Source organism: Lycorma delicatula, chromosome 4 (genome assembly GCF_047948215.1).
Source record: "Lycorma delicatula isolate Av1 chromosome 4, ASM4794821v1, whole genome shotgun sequence".
Lineage (NCBI taxonomy): Eukaryota > Metazoa > Arthropoda > Insecta > Hemiptera > Fulgoridae > Lycorma > Lycorma delicatula.
Window position 1 is genome coordinate 182,074,821 of NC_134458.1, and position 15,393 is coordinate 182,090,213.

Sequence of the window (15,393 nt, forward strand, 5' to 3'; positions counted from 1 at the left end):
AACCTAAACCTACGTCACAGTTAATTCATTGTAATTAAGAAAAATACTAAATAAAACTTCACTTTTCACTGAAAAAGATAAAAACAATAATTTGACAGTTTTGCAAATATAATTTATTGTAAAATGTGTTGCTAAAAGAAAAACCTCTCTATTGTCCTGTGGGAAAGTTTTAAAAAATGCAGAACTTGATTCAGTTTTTTGAGTAATGTTCATAACCCCTCACTATAAGGATGAATATTAATTGCTATTACATCTATACATAGCAGTATCACTACATACTACATTATGGCTAATTGATTAATAAATTTTCAATACACAGATTAGCAGTTTAACTCTGCTAACTCTTTTACTTTGGTGTTAACTGTATATTTCTTACTTAAACAACAGTTTTTAATAATTAAATAACATACCATGATCAGTAGCAAAGCAGTCAATTACATCTAAATTATCCCACAATGCTTTCTGATCTTCTTCAGAACCAATGACAGGCCTTACTTGCGATTTATTTTCACCAAGAACTTCTTTTACATGAGTACTATTGGCTGTTAAAAATAAATGATGAGGACACACTTCACATGTTACTGGTAGACCCTACACAAAAGAAATAAACATAAATTATTTCTAAATCTAAATTATTTAAAATTTAAAATATTATTAGTTACCATACCTAATTTTATAAAATAACTGGCTTAAATATCCAGCTTGCCCAGTCCCTATCAAATTTATTACACTATCATTCAATTTTTTATGCTATCATAAAGTCTCTTTGTAAACTCCATTCCTAGCTTGACGTTTAGAGCAATCAATAGAAAGGCTTGATGAATCCCCATGATCTTGAAAATACCACATACATTATCCATGAGAAAAAACAACACTTTCCAAATCTAAAACAATAAATTTAAGGGTTTGTTCCAGATATTTATTTATTGTTATAATGAATGACGCTTTTACTAGAAATACCAATCTTTTAATGGTTTTTGATATTAAAGTCAAAAGGAATGAGAGGAATTCTCCAAATAATCATTGTTTCATCTTCACTAACTCCTGTAATAACATTAATCTCAATTGTAGCTTTTTAACAATGTGATTTGGAGTTCAGTAGCATTACAGAGGAGCAAAGGATCCAGGTTTCTTGTTAATATAATGGGGACAGCTTTGTTTTAATTTTAGTATGTACAGAGAGGTAATCCAAACTGAAAATTTAAAGATGCAATTAAAAAATTAAGAGAATTGTTTTCTTTTAAATTTATATCATTGGATTTGTAGATAACTTTCTCATCACAATTAATTTGCTTTAAAACCAGTGTTAATAAACTTCGCTGTATCATTTTTTGTTGTCAGTGCTTCTCCATTCACAAAAACAATTAGCTGTTTTAGATCTTGAATGTTTTTATAAATATTCTGAATTAAAATTTTTAACTTATAAATTTAATTCTTAGTTTTTTTAATTTACAAAGTGAATTAAAATTTTTAACCGTATTCTGCCCACTGAAGTAAGTTAATAAATTTACATTTTCATATACGTATACTATCTCTTAATGAGAGCAGAAATTCAGAAAAATTATATTTATCTACAAAATTAGATTTTATTATCCTCATATTTATTTTAAGAGAATATATTTTAACATGAAGTCAAATTTAAGAAGATTTTATGCAACTTTCAATTCCATGAGCTCTTGAAATATTATAGATATTCCTTCCACTAGTTGATTCTGATTGCACATATACTGTAAAGTAGTCAAGAGCTTTGAGGGATTTTTGTGATCCATTGTATATTTGTCCCACACTATTAATGAACTTTTTAAAATGATTCCAAAAGAAAACTAAAAGATATTATAATGAATCGTACAAATATGTAATTCATTAATTCATTTAACACCACCACTCTGACTATGTAAGAATAATATCTTGATTTCCAAAACACTTTCCTGCCAGTAAGACATCGATCTCATTTACCAATGACATTGAAAAAAATCTTTAGCTAGCTGATCATTTTGTACATTTACCATTGCAGATTTCAAATTATTTATAAAAGAAATGTTGAGATGTAATAGATTTTGGACGCTAAAACCAAACCTCAATCAATTGAATTAAAAATTCAATACCTTTTATCCATCTAATTTTTCATCTTCTAGAAACTAAATCTGTAAGAAATCAGTATTTGTGTTTCAGGCAATAAACTACTAATTAAATGGTATTCTTTCCATTTGATCTTAAAAGTGGGCATTTATTTACAATCATAAATTATTTTATTACAACCACAAGATGTTGAATTATGATTTGAAATGCCAAATTATACAATTTCACATCTGAAAAAAAATTATTTCACTTTGAACAAGTCCCCAAAAATACGACTTTGTAAGGATCTATCTAGTGGCTTTAGGATTTCAGGCAAAAATAGATATTTCAAGTATAGTTAGAGAATAAAGCGGAAAATAAAAAAAATTGTAATATCAATTTACAGAGGAAGTTAAAAAAGTTTTAAATATATTTTTACTGTTATGTAAAATACTGTTACACAGACACAAATCACAAACAATAAAAGTGTAAGGCTGATGATGCAGCACTGGCCTTCAGTATTCACTACTTTATCTAATTCTCTTATCTAATAGTATTCTCTTACTCTAATATATCAAGGACTGTTCTCCATGAAACTATGTATCTCACATGATTCTGAAGTACAGTGTGTCAACATAATAATGACATTGCTGAATACAATGCAATGATGCATACTGCTGCTGCTCGAACTCAATAATTCATATCTCATCATTATCTAGAAACCAATGGATCATCCCCATATAAGTAGCAATGACTAGTATAGTCATTAGCAACAAAAGATTCCAACTGTATGTGTAGTGAAATTATACAACCAGAACTTTTTTAATTTTGTGATAAAAAAATCTAATTATTAACACATGTTTTTGGCTGGTCTTACTTTGAACTCTAATTTGAATATCTTACATTCCCTGAGAATATATTTTGCAAAACCATCACGTTACAGGAGATGCTGTTTACCTAGGAATCCATCCAAGGAATATCTTATCCAGAATTCTTTCTTAGTGCCAAGTGATTTTTATCTGTATCTTCACCTAAAGAGGATTCTTTCTAGCCATTGTACTGATAAGGATGAAGAAGTCAAAGAAACAATTTTTTAGTTATTTTCATTTTTTCCTTTTTTTTGCCTCTGTAATAGTAAAAGGCAAATAGAAAAATATTTTTGTTGTTGCTGTCAAGATACAAAATAATTTTTCTTATAATTTGTATCCTGATAGAATTTTTTTCCTAACTATGCCAAGTAATAGGGAATACTCTGATTTCACCTGTTTTAAACAAATAATCATATATAAAATAGATCAAAATTAATTTAAGAAAAACACTCATTATAACAAAGATTTTGTAAATATCATTATAGTTTCCTTGTATTACCTTTTCTTTAGCAGCACGAATTATTTGAATCTCTTCTTTACGAGCAACATGACAGACATGAATTGGTCTATTATGAAGAGTTGCCAATAACAAAACAGCAGCTGTTGTTTGTCCTTCTGCATGAACACATAGTGGATATCTTTTAGGCCAACTGTCAAAATGCTGTAAAAGAAATCAATTATTTTCATAAACAGTTAATGAATTCAACTAGGCATAAAATCCTTCTACTTTAGAACTGTCTTTGCCATGATGTAATAAATATATAAAAAAATACCAAGCATGTAATAACATCATATAGACACTTGTTCATAAATACAACTGATCAAATAAATCATTGTACTTATTTCTTCATGAATTAATTCACTTCTCCTAAAATTCATATAACATTTTTTCTGAAAGAGTTTCAAATTAAAAAAAAACTCTTTCTGTCATTAAAAAAAAAATTGTCAGAACAAAATACACATGCTATTAAAATGTTTTAAGTCAAATTGGTGTTTCATTGAGGGGTTTAATGTAAATACTTTTTTGATTTTATATGTTAAAATTTTCCTATTTCACATTTGTACATACATCATTCTTGTTACTGATTAATTTAAGAGAAATGTAGGCATGTTACATAGCTCACAACTTGGCTGTAACTGTTGGGCTACTGCAAGTGTACAACAAAATTGCATATTAAAAAACGATCACATTACCTGAAAATTGATTTATCAAAAACCAATCCAATTCTCTTAAATTCCAATTTATGAGCTTCTAGTATATAAAGAAATATGTAGCAAGAGTATCAATAAAGATTAGCAATTTACAGTCAGTGTTTGAAACAAGTTAGACCAGTTGTGCTTACTGTTATGAATGAAACCTCTGATTTCACAAGAAGTTTTACACCTTAATGCATGTTTTCTTCATTTGCAAATTATATGTTATTCAATAATTTTAATATGTAAAAACAATTTACAATTAAATTAAAAAATTAATACTAAATACTGGATATAGCAAAAGTCAATTTTCCTAATTACTAATGAGAAACTAATTTAAAAAAAATTATTATTACTTGTTTAATAAACTTCAGAGGAAGTATTCAAAGTATCATACTTCTGCCCTTAAGCATTCATGACAGCAATTAACCATTTGATTACATATATTTTCTAATAAAGTTTTGTCCCAATTTATAAAATTAACTCAGTTTTCAATCAATAGTCTGAGGCAGTTCAAGTTCTTTGGATTTCAAAAAAATACTATGTCTTTGATTTCCAAATGAAAAACTACTATGTTTCAAATCACATGAGCATGGTGGCCATTCAGTTGTTCTTTGATGTCCTATCCATTCAGAAAAAGTTTGATCAACAAAGTCTCTTTAATCTGAAAAGTATAATGAGGAAACACTTCCTTTTGCTAAATATTGAGAGGGCTAATGTGAAATACATTTATTTAATAGCTTAGGAATGAAATAATTCACAAGGTCTCACTCAAGATGCAAATCATCTATTACACTTCTGTTAAAGAAATAAGGTCCCAAATTTTTTTTGTGATCCCACATCAAAATTCAAAATACATTAGGTTCCTTCTCCATAATTAAACAAGCTGTTTAATCAGATTAATGAACTATTATGACTGTTTACTACCCTGTTCAATATGAAACATCCTTCATCAGACCAAATAAATGAATTAGAGAAATGAGAATCAGCTTCTTGAATTACATGAAATAATCTGACCAATGACAATTAAAATTCAATTCCTTTAGAATATTTTATAATTTTTTTCTGGATATTTCCATCCTAATAAAAGCTTTTCTGGTTGACATTTGAGGGAGCTCTTTACTAATGCCTCCAAAAAATAGTTTGTTTTCTTAAGTACAACTTGTTCCAGGCCTACCTAATGGTGAATTACTGCCTCCAGAATTACTGTAACTGCCTCCAGAATTTTAAAATTATATATTTAGCTAATTGAAATGTTGATTGATATATAATAAGAGAATTATTTAATCTTGCATGTAATTCTTCAGAATGCAGGAATATCCTTATTAATTTTTCCACAAGGATTGAAACATAATAAATCATTTTTTTTTTTTTTGTATTTTAATGCTATTACTCTCAATACAGGTACAAAAATGAACAGAATAACAATCTATAATAATTATGTCAATTGATTACTACCAACAGCAAAACCAAAATTTCCTACCTTTTACAAAATTTAAAAATGTATTCTGGGAAAAGTGACTTTTAACCTAATGTGAATTACATTTTAGGGGTATCGATTTTAATTCAACAGATGGTCAGTGCATAACTATTTTTGATTTTGATGATATTTGGTATATGATAACTACCCAAGTTGTAGTGGACTAAAAATTTTTTTTTATATTTAAAAATTTTTTTTTTCTTGAGTAAGACTATTTTCTAACTCGCCAAGCAGTAAAAACAGCCATTTTCATCACTTTTCCATGAGCTGTAGCATTTTTATTTTACAATGTACAGGGGGCCAAAAAGGGGTTTTTGGAAAGAGTAAAGATGGAACTTCATCTTAGTTTACTCAAAATTCATTTTGTTACATAACCAAATCTTGTAATGTTTACTGAAGTTACAATTTTTTTTCTTCAAATTTTGGCCCAAAATAAATAATGAACGGCTTATGGTAACAGGCCTGTTTTTTACCTTTTAACTCTTAGGAACTAGTAGTACTTATAAAAAAAAAATTGGACTGCTACCGAGTGTCCTTCATTAAATATATGACCGCCAAATCATAAGACTTTGAAAATGTCTCATTTTTGGGGCCCAAAAACCACATGTGGGACAGGTTGTAAAAATCTGAAATGTTTACAGCATTAAGTAATGCTGTAATTTATGTAATTTAAAACCACATAAAATTTATTTTGTTACTGAAAGAGGCTGACGAGTAATGATGCCAACAAAACCACTAAAAACAGCGTTCCTCGAAACCATAAACAATGTATCCAAAAATACTGATGTTATGTATTTTTTTCAGATTATAGAAATTTCCACTATACTCATTAGAATGAATAAATTGATAATTAATAAATAGTCAATTACAAAATGATAAATAATAATTATAAAATGATAAACAATTCAAATACATTAACAAGTTGTTCAATTTATTTTTACCTTATTTTACTCCTGCTAATGGAAGTTATAAATAAATCTTGCACTTTTTGATAACAAACTGAACTAACATAACTTAGTGCTCCTGCCATATTTTTATTGACTGGAACTGATAATTCCTCATTCATCTTTGGTGTTATGCTGTGTCCTCTTCCAGTAGTTGATAGAAAAAACTCTGAAGACGTGAGAATTGCTTTAAAATATTTTCCAGTTGAACCCATGTTTGATAATCCCTCACTGATTTCTTGAATGAAGTACCAGGACCCTGCGAATGGAAAAAGTATATTCGATATTCCTCTTAATTTTCATGTATTTTGACTTCAATCACTTCGCCTAACCACTACTTGCCATCGTATATGCAGCAGACATAATTTTTGCATTTTGGCTTTGGTTAACCTATACAGCAATCAGAAACACTAATGTCCTATGCACTGATATTAACCTAAATGTTTCTGATTCAGAGGTTGCCTGGACTTTCAGAATACATTTCTGACTTGTTGGAACATAACTGTGAAAGGTTCTTGTTTCTGGGATTGTTGTGATTACCTGATAATGAGAACTGAGATATTCTTCAGTCTCATGAACATCTTTACTAGAGCAGAAAATAAAAGTTATATTTTTAATATTGTCTTTGCAATAATTGTACATTTCAGAAGGTGTAACTATTTGACTGCTGAGTGTCCTTTGAAGGCTTGCTTTAGTTGCAGTCCTTTTCACAGTTCCACCAATACCATCACACGGTCCTTTTCCATGGTATAAGGCAAAAATGCCATTTAAAATCTTCTTGATGGTAGCGCAAATTTATGAAATTTTTTTGTTTTTATACTGGGCTGAGGAGCCATCAGAAAAATAAAAAAATTGTTTAACTTGTAACAGTGTTTTTACTTTATAACTTGTTTCTGGAAGCAGAACCATGTAGTATTGTGCTTCAAGTACTTACTAATCACACAGTAGCTTTGGCTTTGTAATTTTCCTTCATTTTTAAAAATATATAAAAAATGGATCCACTGTGGCATAAGTTTTTGACCAGTGATATGACTGGACTACAACCTGTATCACAAAAGTAAAATTTTGAGAGAAGATTCCCATTACAATACATTCACCCTACAACAAGTTTTCCTTTTTAATGTTGAGGAAATTAGCTTGTTTGTTTGCGACAAAATGATGCCTTTTTAGATTATTTAAATTTTATATAATTACTCTAGAACTGAAAGAATCTGAGTAGTTAGTTTACAACAATCATTGAAGATAATTTCAGAATCAAAATCATCCCAGCTCTCTTGCAGTAATCTGAGCAATTCATTAGTGCCTGGACATTTTTCACACTGTGACAGCATGCATGTTTTTTATTTTCTATACTACATACCATGGTTGAAAGGAGAATTTTATAATCAAATTTCATTTTTAGAGCAGATAACATGAATTTTACATTTTGGTGGGCGACATACACACAAACAGAATGAGTACCTGACCCACCAGCCAGAACACAAAATTTAGTTTTTTTGAAAAACAAATTTTTAAATTACATTTTTCTTTGAAGGCTGTGTACAATACTTTTAAGTAACATAAGATAAGCTTTTTTTTTAATATTAATTTTCTTCCCATCAGCTTGTCTTACAGACGTAATCCTTCCTACCTGGCATCATTCAGCTGTGCTCATCATTCTGGTAAAAATCTTGGACACATTTAATAATATTTTCATCAATTACATGACTGAGTTTCTTTTTGCTGATTTGTGGCAAAATTCCACTTTTTTAACTAATTGTTTGGATTGAAAGTAAATACTGACTAACAATAAACTCATTTTGAATTTTTTCAATGCTCCAGCTGCTTGGTAATAAAATTAAAATATTAATTTTTTCCAAAGTTGATGTAATTGTTTTCATTTTATCTTTTATTTTAATGATTAATTCTTCATATTCCCTACCTAAATGAGCATAATTTTGTGATACTAAACTGGTTTCTTCGGTAGAAATATTTCAAAGGGAATTGTTTAATTTACTGGTAACTGACTCTGCTATTTTTGTAACTTTGTTTTTTAAAATTGGTACCTTTCCGCTGCTGGATAATTTTTTAACCTTAACAGGGGAAATGCCAAGCGCTGAACAAGCTTTATTCACAAACTCGACTATAAAACATTAAGGTTCAAATATATCTTGACATTCTGGTTCACGTTCTGTATCATCTTGTAGTTTTTGTATTTTGTTTAAGCATTTTGTACACAGTGCTCTGCCTTGAATTAATTTTAAATTTGGATTGCTTATTGAAAGTGCCAAAGATATTTCTTGAAGAGATCTCTTAACCGGTCTAGTGTGATAGCAAGATAGGTCAGAGCACCTTTTCCCATTAATATGAAAATATTTATCTAAATATTTGGTTTTATGAAAAGTACAGATATTGTTTGTTTCAGTACATCCATTTCTTAAAGATATCAATGTTATTTGCTGCTCAGTAAACTCTAAAATATCGTGCAATACTGAAGATCTATTGTAAGTCAATTTGTGACATACTGTTTCAGTGTGAATGCCAATTGAACATTCCATAATCCATTTTCATAAAAATGCAAGGGTTCTTACAGTAACAATACAGTTGATATAAATTATGAAACTATCAACTGCACTTCACTGTCTTATCGCAGTTTCTCTACAGCTAAAATAAAAATTTCCCTAATTAATAAAATTAAAAATAAAAGATATCGCATAAAAGAGAAGTTCACTGCTAATAAAATTACTTTATAAACAAGTGTATATTACCTAACCACAGTATTAACCCTAGCAACAATACAACATACCACACTGAAATCAAAACAGTAACTGAATCTTCAACAATGTTTACATAAGGATTACGCAAACATTCATGTCCATGCATGTCTGTTCACTTTGGTGTTTAAACATGAGTTTGTGTGTATGAGTCGTACTTTAAGTAGCAAACTATCTAGAATATAATCTCATTATACACATATCAAAGTATTTTGTAGAGTAAGCCTATATTATTATCTGAAAAAATACATGATGTGAATTTTTTGGATACATTGTTCACAGTTAGAAGGAACTGTGTTTTTAGCGGTCTTGATGACATTACTCATCAACCCCTTTGAGTAACAAAATAAATTTTACATGGTTTTAAAGTACATAAAACGTACTCAATTCTGTAAACATTTCAGATTTTTGCCCCCTATCCATGTGGATTTTGGGCCCCAAAAATGAGACATTTTCTAAATCTTATGATTTGGTGGCCATTTTTTTTTAATGAAGGACACTCGGTAACAGTTCAATTTTTTTTTTATGAATACTACTAGTACCTAAGAGTTAAAAGATAAAAAACAGGCCTGTTACCCTAAGCCCTTCATTATTTATTTTGGGCCTACAATTAGAAAAAAAAAAAAAAAACAATTTGTAAATGTATCTTCAGTAAACATTACAAGATTTGGTTATATAACAAAATGAATTTTGAATATACTAAGATGAAGTTTTCCATCTTTACTCTTTCCAGAAAACTGTTTTTCATCTTTGTATGATGTTAAATAAGAATGCTACAGCTCATGGAAAAAGTGACAAAAACATCTGTTTTTTACCTGTTGGAAAGTTAGAAACTAGTCTATTACGCAAGAAAAATTTAAAAAAACAAAAAAAATACTTTTTGGTCACTATAAGGTTGGTAGTTATCATAAACCAAATAGCATCAAAATCAAAAATAGTGATGCAATAAAATATTTTAAAATTTGAATTAAAATTAACCCCTTTATAAAAAATTCAGTTAAAATAAACCAAACCAACATAAACCTGAAAACTTGTAAAATTATTAAAGCACATACTTTTGAAAACTCAATATATAATAATTGGACAGTTTTTATAAAATTCATTACCTTTATCCATTCAGTTAAATCATTAAGACGTAACGTGTTAAAAGTTTCATTAAGGTACATCTTAAGACCAGCTGCCTGAGGTGCTAAATCTGGTATTACATTATAATTATCTGATGTTGCACCTAAAAATATTGCATAGTCACATCTAGCTGCAGCTGCAGCCCTCTGAAACATTAATCATATTAAAGTAATCTTAAACACAATGATTATACAAATATACCAGAAAAATTAACAAAGAGAAAGAAGAAAAGCAGAAATCACATTACAGCAAACAGAAATAGATAGCTGCAAAAGGTATGGTCTGAAATATTTCAGGAATGACTAGAGGGATCCTTTTTCAGTTTTTTAAACGATTCCCCTCCTAAATTCTTTATATACTTCCTATAAAAGAATTTTGACTATCTGTAAATATCTAATAATACAATACTGTACTTACAAATACAATATTACCTCTAATAATAAACATTAACAACTGTAGTCCTAAAAATACAATAAATTTTAATAATATTAATATACAAGTCAAATTGATCCTAATCTTCTTAAAATGACAAACTCTGATTCCTCCTTTCTGAAAAACTTTATACAAACATTAAGATTTCCCATATAAATATTTAATGCCTAAGAAATAAAACCAATGAAGTTGAAACACTTCCTTCCAACACGTCGCCAAAAGTTGCATACTTTTCAAATCATTGACTAACCAACACAGATACTATTTCTGAGCAAGATAATATACTACCTCACTGAAAATTTCATAGAACTGCATATGATAATGATGTGAAGTCTCAACAGGGGGTCTTATGTTAAATACTACCTTTTTAATGAAGTTAAAGGCTACTGTACATTCACAGAAATGCGCTAGTCTAAAACTGATAATGATGGTAATCTAAACATCTTTTTCTGAATTCTTTTGAAACCTTTCTACATAAACTGTCAGAGAATCTTTTTAAAATTAACAAAACATAAAAGGTTGAGATTTCATGAGGAACATCCTCTTCCATTCCTGCTACTATATGAATTGTGGAAATATCCAATTTACTACAAAATTTTCACTGGAGAGTAAACACAAGATTTAAATAGCTACTATTCTATTTGTTTAACAACTCAATAAACACTTTTTTGCCTACAATATTACTTAACAATTCAGTTTAAATCCTTAATAACCTATATTTAATATCACAGTGAGTCAATAGTCACTGTTAATTCTATAAAATGAAACTGACATAAAAAATGAACATGATAAAAGCATTTTAACAATAGGTTCCATCATCTTAAATGGGTCAAACCCCTTCTGGTGTAATACGTATCCATCTGGTCCAATTTTGTCCTGCATATATCAGGTCTTATTTTAAAGAGGTGTTAACAATTTCTGACTTATATAAGAAAAATATCAGACCAAAGATTCTGAATTCCAAAAATATTAATATGCTTTTACGGACGATCAATTAAAAATGCCATGTCTTTCAATATGATAAGCCCATCATCAAATATTTTAATCAAAATCATGTGCTCTTACCCTTCAAGATTAGAAATTATACATAAAACTGAAGACATAAATTATCTCAAGTATTTTGTATTTTAGGAAGGATTAAGACGCCAAGATTTATGAAATAGGGATGTTAGTGATTAGGCTTATCATACAGTAACTGAACAAAAACATATATCCATGCATTGGCCCAAAGAACACCCTTTCTGTGAGGTTCTACTAAGGATATTTGGTTCTAGGTCCTGGGGTCCTTAACATGAACCTAACAGAGTTCAACCATCTACACCTACAAAATCCAAAAAGTTGAAGGGATTAAGTATAAGAAAAAGGGGTGAACAGTGAAAAAGGATGACCTACCCATAAAGTAATTACAACATACAACAAATAACCCCACCCAGCAGATAATTTAATGCCCTTCTCCAGAAAGTGAACATCTATCATACCCACAAACTCTTTACTTAATACAGTACTTTAAACAAAGATGCAAGAATGACATAACAGATGAACAATTTTGCATGTAGAAAAAATACAATGGGAATTTATTTCACTTTAGTAAGCCTCATATAGGATAATTACCTTCAGAATGGCCATATCAGGAGTGTTTCATATCTGGCAGCCTACAATGTTTTTAATTATGGCATCTAACACTAAGATACATAATTAAAAATTCTGGCATAATCAACTCAAATATAACTAGGACAATAACTGCTTTTCCTAAAAGAAATAAGGAGCCATCAGAAAACAGACAAATGGCTCCTTAATATCAGTCACTTATGGTACTGTGCAGTGTGTGAAAGAATTCAAATGAACCACAATTGTTCAGCTAAACCAACTCCGTAGTATTAGTTCAAGTTAATACTAAGTATCAAACAAAATATCTTGCAACATGACAAGGACAAAAAACTGAAGTTAATATAAACGTAGGTATCTGTGATGTAATGCTTTTTTAGAAATACTGGTATAAATAATTATTAATCTTGATGAAGGAGAAACTTTACCTATTTTATAACTGAACCATTTTAAATAACTACTACAGAACTGAACAAAGATTGAGTAATCGTATAACCTTTATTTGAATAAAAGAAATCAAATGATAAATTAAGACTATTATTAATAAAATACAAATTTTTGATGAGAAAAAAATTTACCTCTTTAACTAAACTGAAGGTAGCAGGATCTGTAATAGCAGGGCAAGTATTTGGCATAGCACATATCATAGTGACTCCACCAGCTAAAGCAGCAGCTGTGCATGACGCATAATCTTCTTTATGTTCAGAACCTGGTTCTCTGGCATGTACATGAACATCAATAAATCCTGGTAATCTGACTAACTGTCGTGATGATATACAATCTGTATGTGTCTTCATCGGAGGATCATGTTTTATTCTTAGCATTGCCTAAAATACAAATGTTATTAAAATAATATGATTATAATAATAACACTACTAGAACTCATTTGAATAAAATTACCATAAGCTACTGTTATATTGAAGAAGTGTATGTTAATGTATTTTTATATGAATTTAAAATATGGATATTACAAAAAAGGAAGAAGAAATGTTAGAGATTTAAAATATGGTAATGTAAGAGATTAGAGAAGAAGTTGACAGAGCAAGTTAAAAATGAAGAATAGAAAATAAGAAAATTAAATGGCTGGAATACATCAGTGGAGGACACAAGGGTTAATTAAATCAAGCTAGAAGGATAAGTAAAGTGTATAAAGTATAAATATACTTTACATCTCACATCTACATTCTAACTTAATTAACAAAGGAAAAAACAATCAATCAGCAGTCGACTGAAAGGGTTCACTAATCACCAGAGAACTGGAGGTTACAAACTAACTCATACTGCTTAAAGATTTGAAATCTTCAGATAGTATCTGTCACAAGGACTCATTTTCATAAGGGTAACTGGTAGTAAAGTTAGAAACAATGCTATATATGCTATAATATATATACATATATATATATATATATATATATTTACATTTATACTAATTTTTTAACCTTTCATGAATTTGGATGTATAATTTCAGAAAGGTGGCCAATTAAAAATGAACTATAAATTTTAAATAGTTCGCTTTAATTATATAAATATAATTAAATTATATACAACTGGTGATAAAGGTTGTAAACGTAATTAGAACAAAATTATCATATCAAATCCAAACTAATACATCTACTATATGTACATGAAGAAAAACTTTGGATAAGGTGACTGAAATGAAATCTATTAGCTATAAATGAAAATGAGCAATTAAATTAATTAACACTTAAGTAAAGAGAATAGGAGTCAATCTCACAAACATCATATATGAAAAGTAAATATCAAATATCACAAATAGGTTAAGAATATTCTCCCAAAGAATTATGCTTCTCGTTTGTCCTTAATTGTTTTTTTTTACAATTACAAAGTAAAAATATTTTCAGTTATCCTTTTTTCCTCATTGTATTTAAAGAGCCATGCTCAGTCTATTTCAAAATCTTTCAACAACAATTTTCAAATACCAAGCTTATCTTTGATTTCATTCTTCTTACCCTTACCTTTCTTATGTTTTTAATGTTTCTTTCAAAAACTTCATTTAGTAAATTTGTCTAGAATTTTTATATGTTACAAAATTTCCAATTTCATATTCCTCCATACAAGCTTCTGTAGTGAATTAATTCATCAAACAAAAAAAAAAAAGACTAAGAATTTAAATAAGTAACAAGTAACTAAACTGGTTTTAATCTAATTATGACTATTCTATGTACATTAATATTCTGAAGACAATGTATGTTTATGGTAAAACTTAAGTAAATTACTTAAGGATAATCTAAAGAAGTTATATGATTAAAATAAAATAATACATTGAACTGATAACATTCTTTATCATTAAAAATTTATCAAATAATGATGTATCAAAATACCAGAGGTATGTTATTAGTTTTTATTAACTTTTTTTTAACATTGCCACACCAACTCCTGCAAATGAATATTTTCATAATACACACAGTTAAATATTTTTATAAACCACAATAAAAATAACCTACAAATTAAACAACAATAAGAATATTTTTAGGACTTATAATTTTTTAAGTAAATGATATTAAAAATCAAAAACACAATTTTTAAAAAAATAAGATAAACATATATTTATTACATTCGGTACCAATTAAAAACTGAAACAATAACAGTTTTTTTTTTCTGGAAATTAAAAACAAATTTAATAATATTAGTAATTTAATAATAAAGATTTTTTAATTTAATACAAACATACACAATATATAAAAAATCACTGTATTCAATATCACACTGTATTCAATATCAACAGCTTAAAACTTACTTCACAAGTCAAATATTTCAAGTGAAAATGTAAAATTAAATTTTATCTGCAATACCTACACTAAAATTAAAATGTATCAACTTTCACTAGGATATTATTTACTGTGCCAGTGATAAGTGAAAGATAACATTATTTATAACAGCAACCTTTTTAACAGTTACTAATAATTTTATCA

General features: G+C 28.4%; 1 protein-coding gene across 2 annotated transcripts in view; it reads right to left on the reverse strand.

Moving 5' to 3' along the window:
• The window catches only part of r (carbamoyl-phosphate synthetase 2, aspartate transcarbamylase, and dihydroorotase rudimentary), a 153,790-nt gene that overhangs the window by 43,551 nt on the left and 94,846 nt on the right, over positions 1–15,393 (reverse strand). For both annotated transcript variants that reach the window (XM_075364808.1, XM_075364807.1), the window contains 4 exons: positions 13,039–13,287; positions 10,405–10,569; positions 3,427–3,588; positions 411–591 (listed from right to left, as the gene is read on the reverse strand). In XM_075364808.1, the coding sequence (XP_075220923.1) occupies positions 411–591; positions 3,427–3,588; positions 10,405–10,569; positions 13,039–13,287 (757 nt within the window). The remainder of the gene's footprint in view (positions 1–410; positions 592–3,426; positions 3,589–10,404; positions 10,570–13,038; positions 13,288–15,393) is intronic.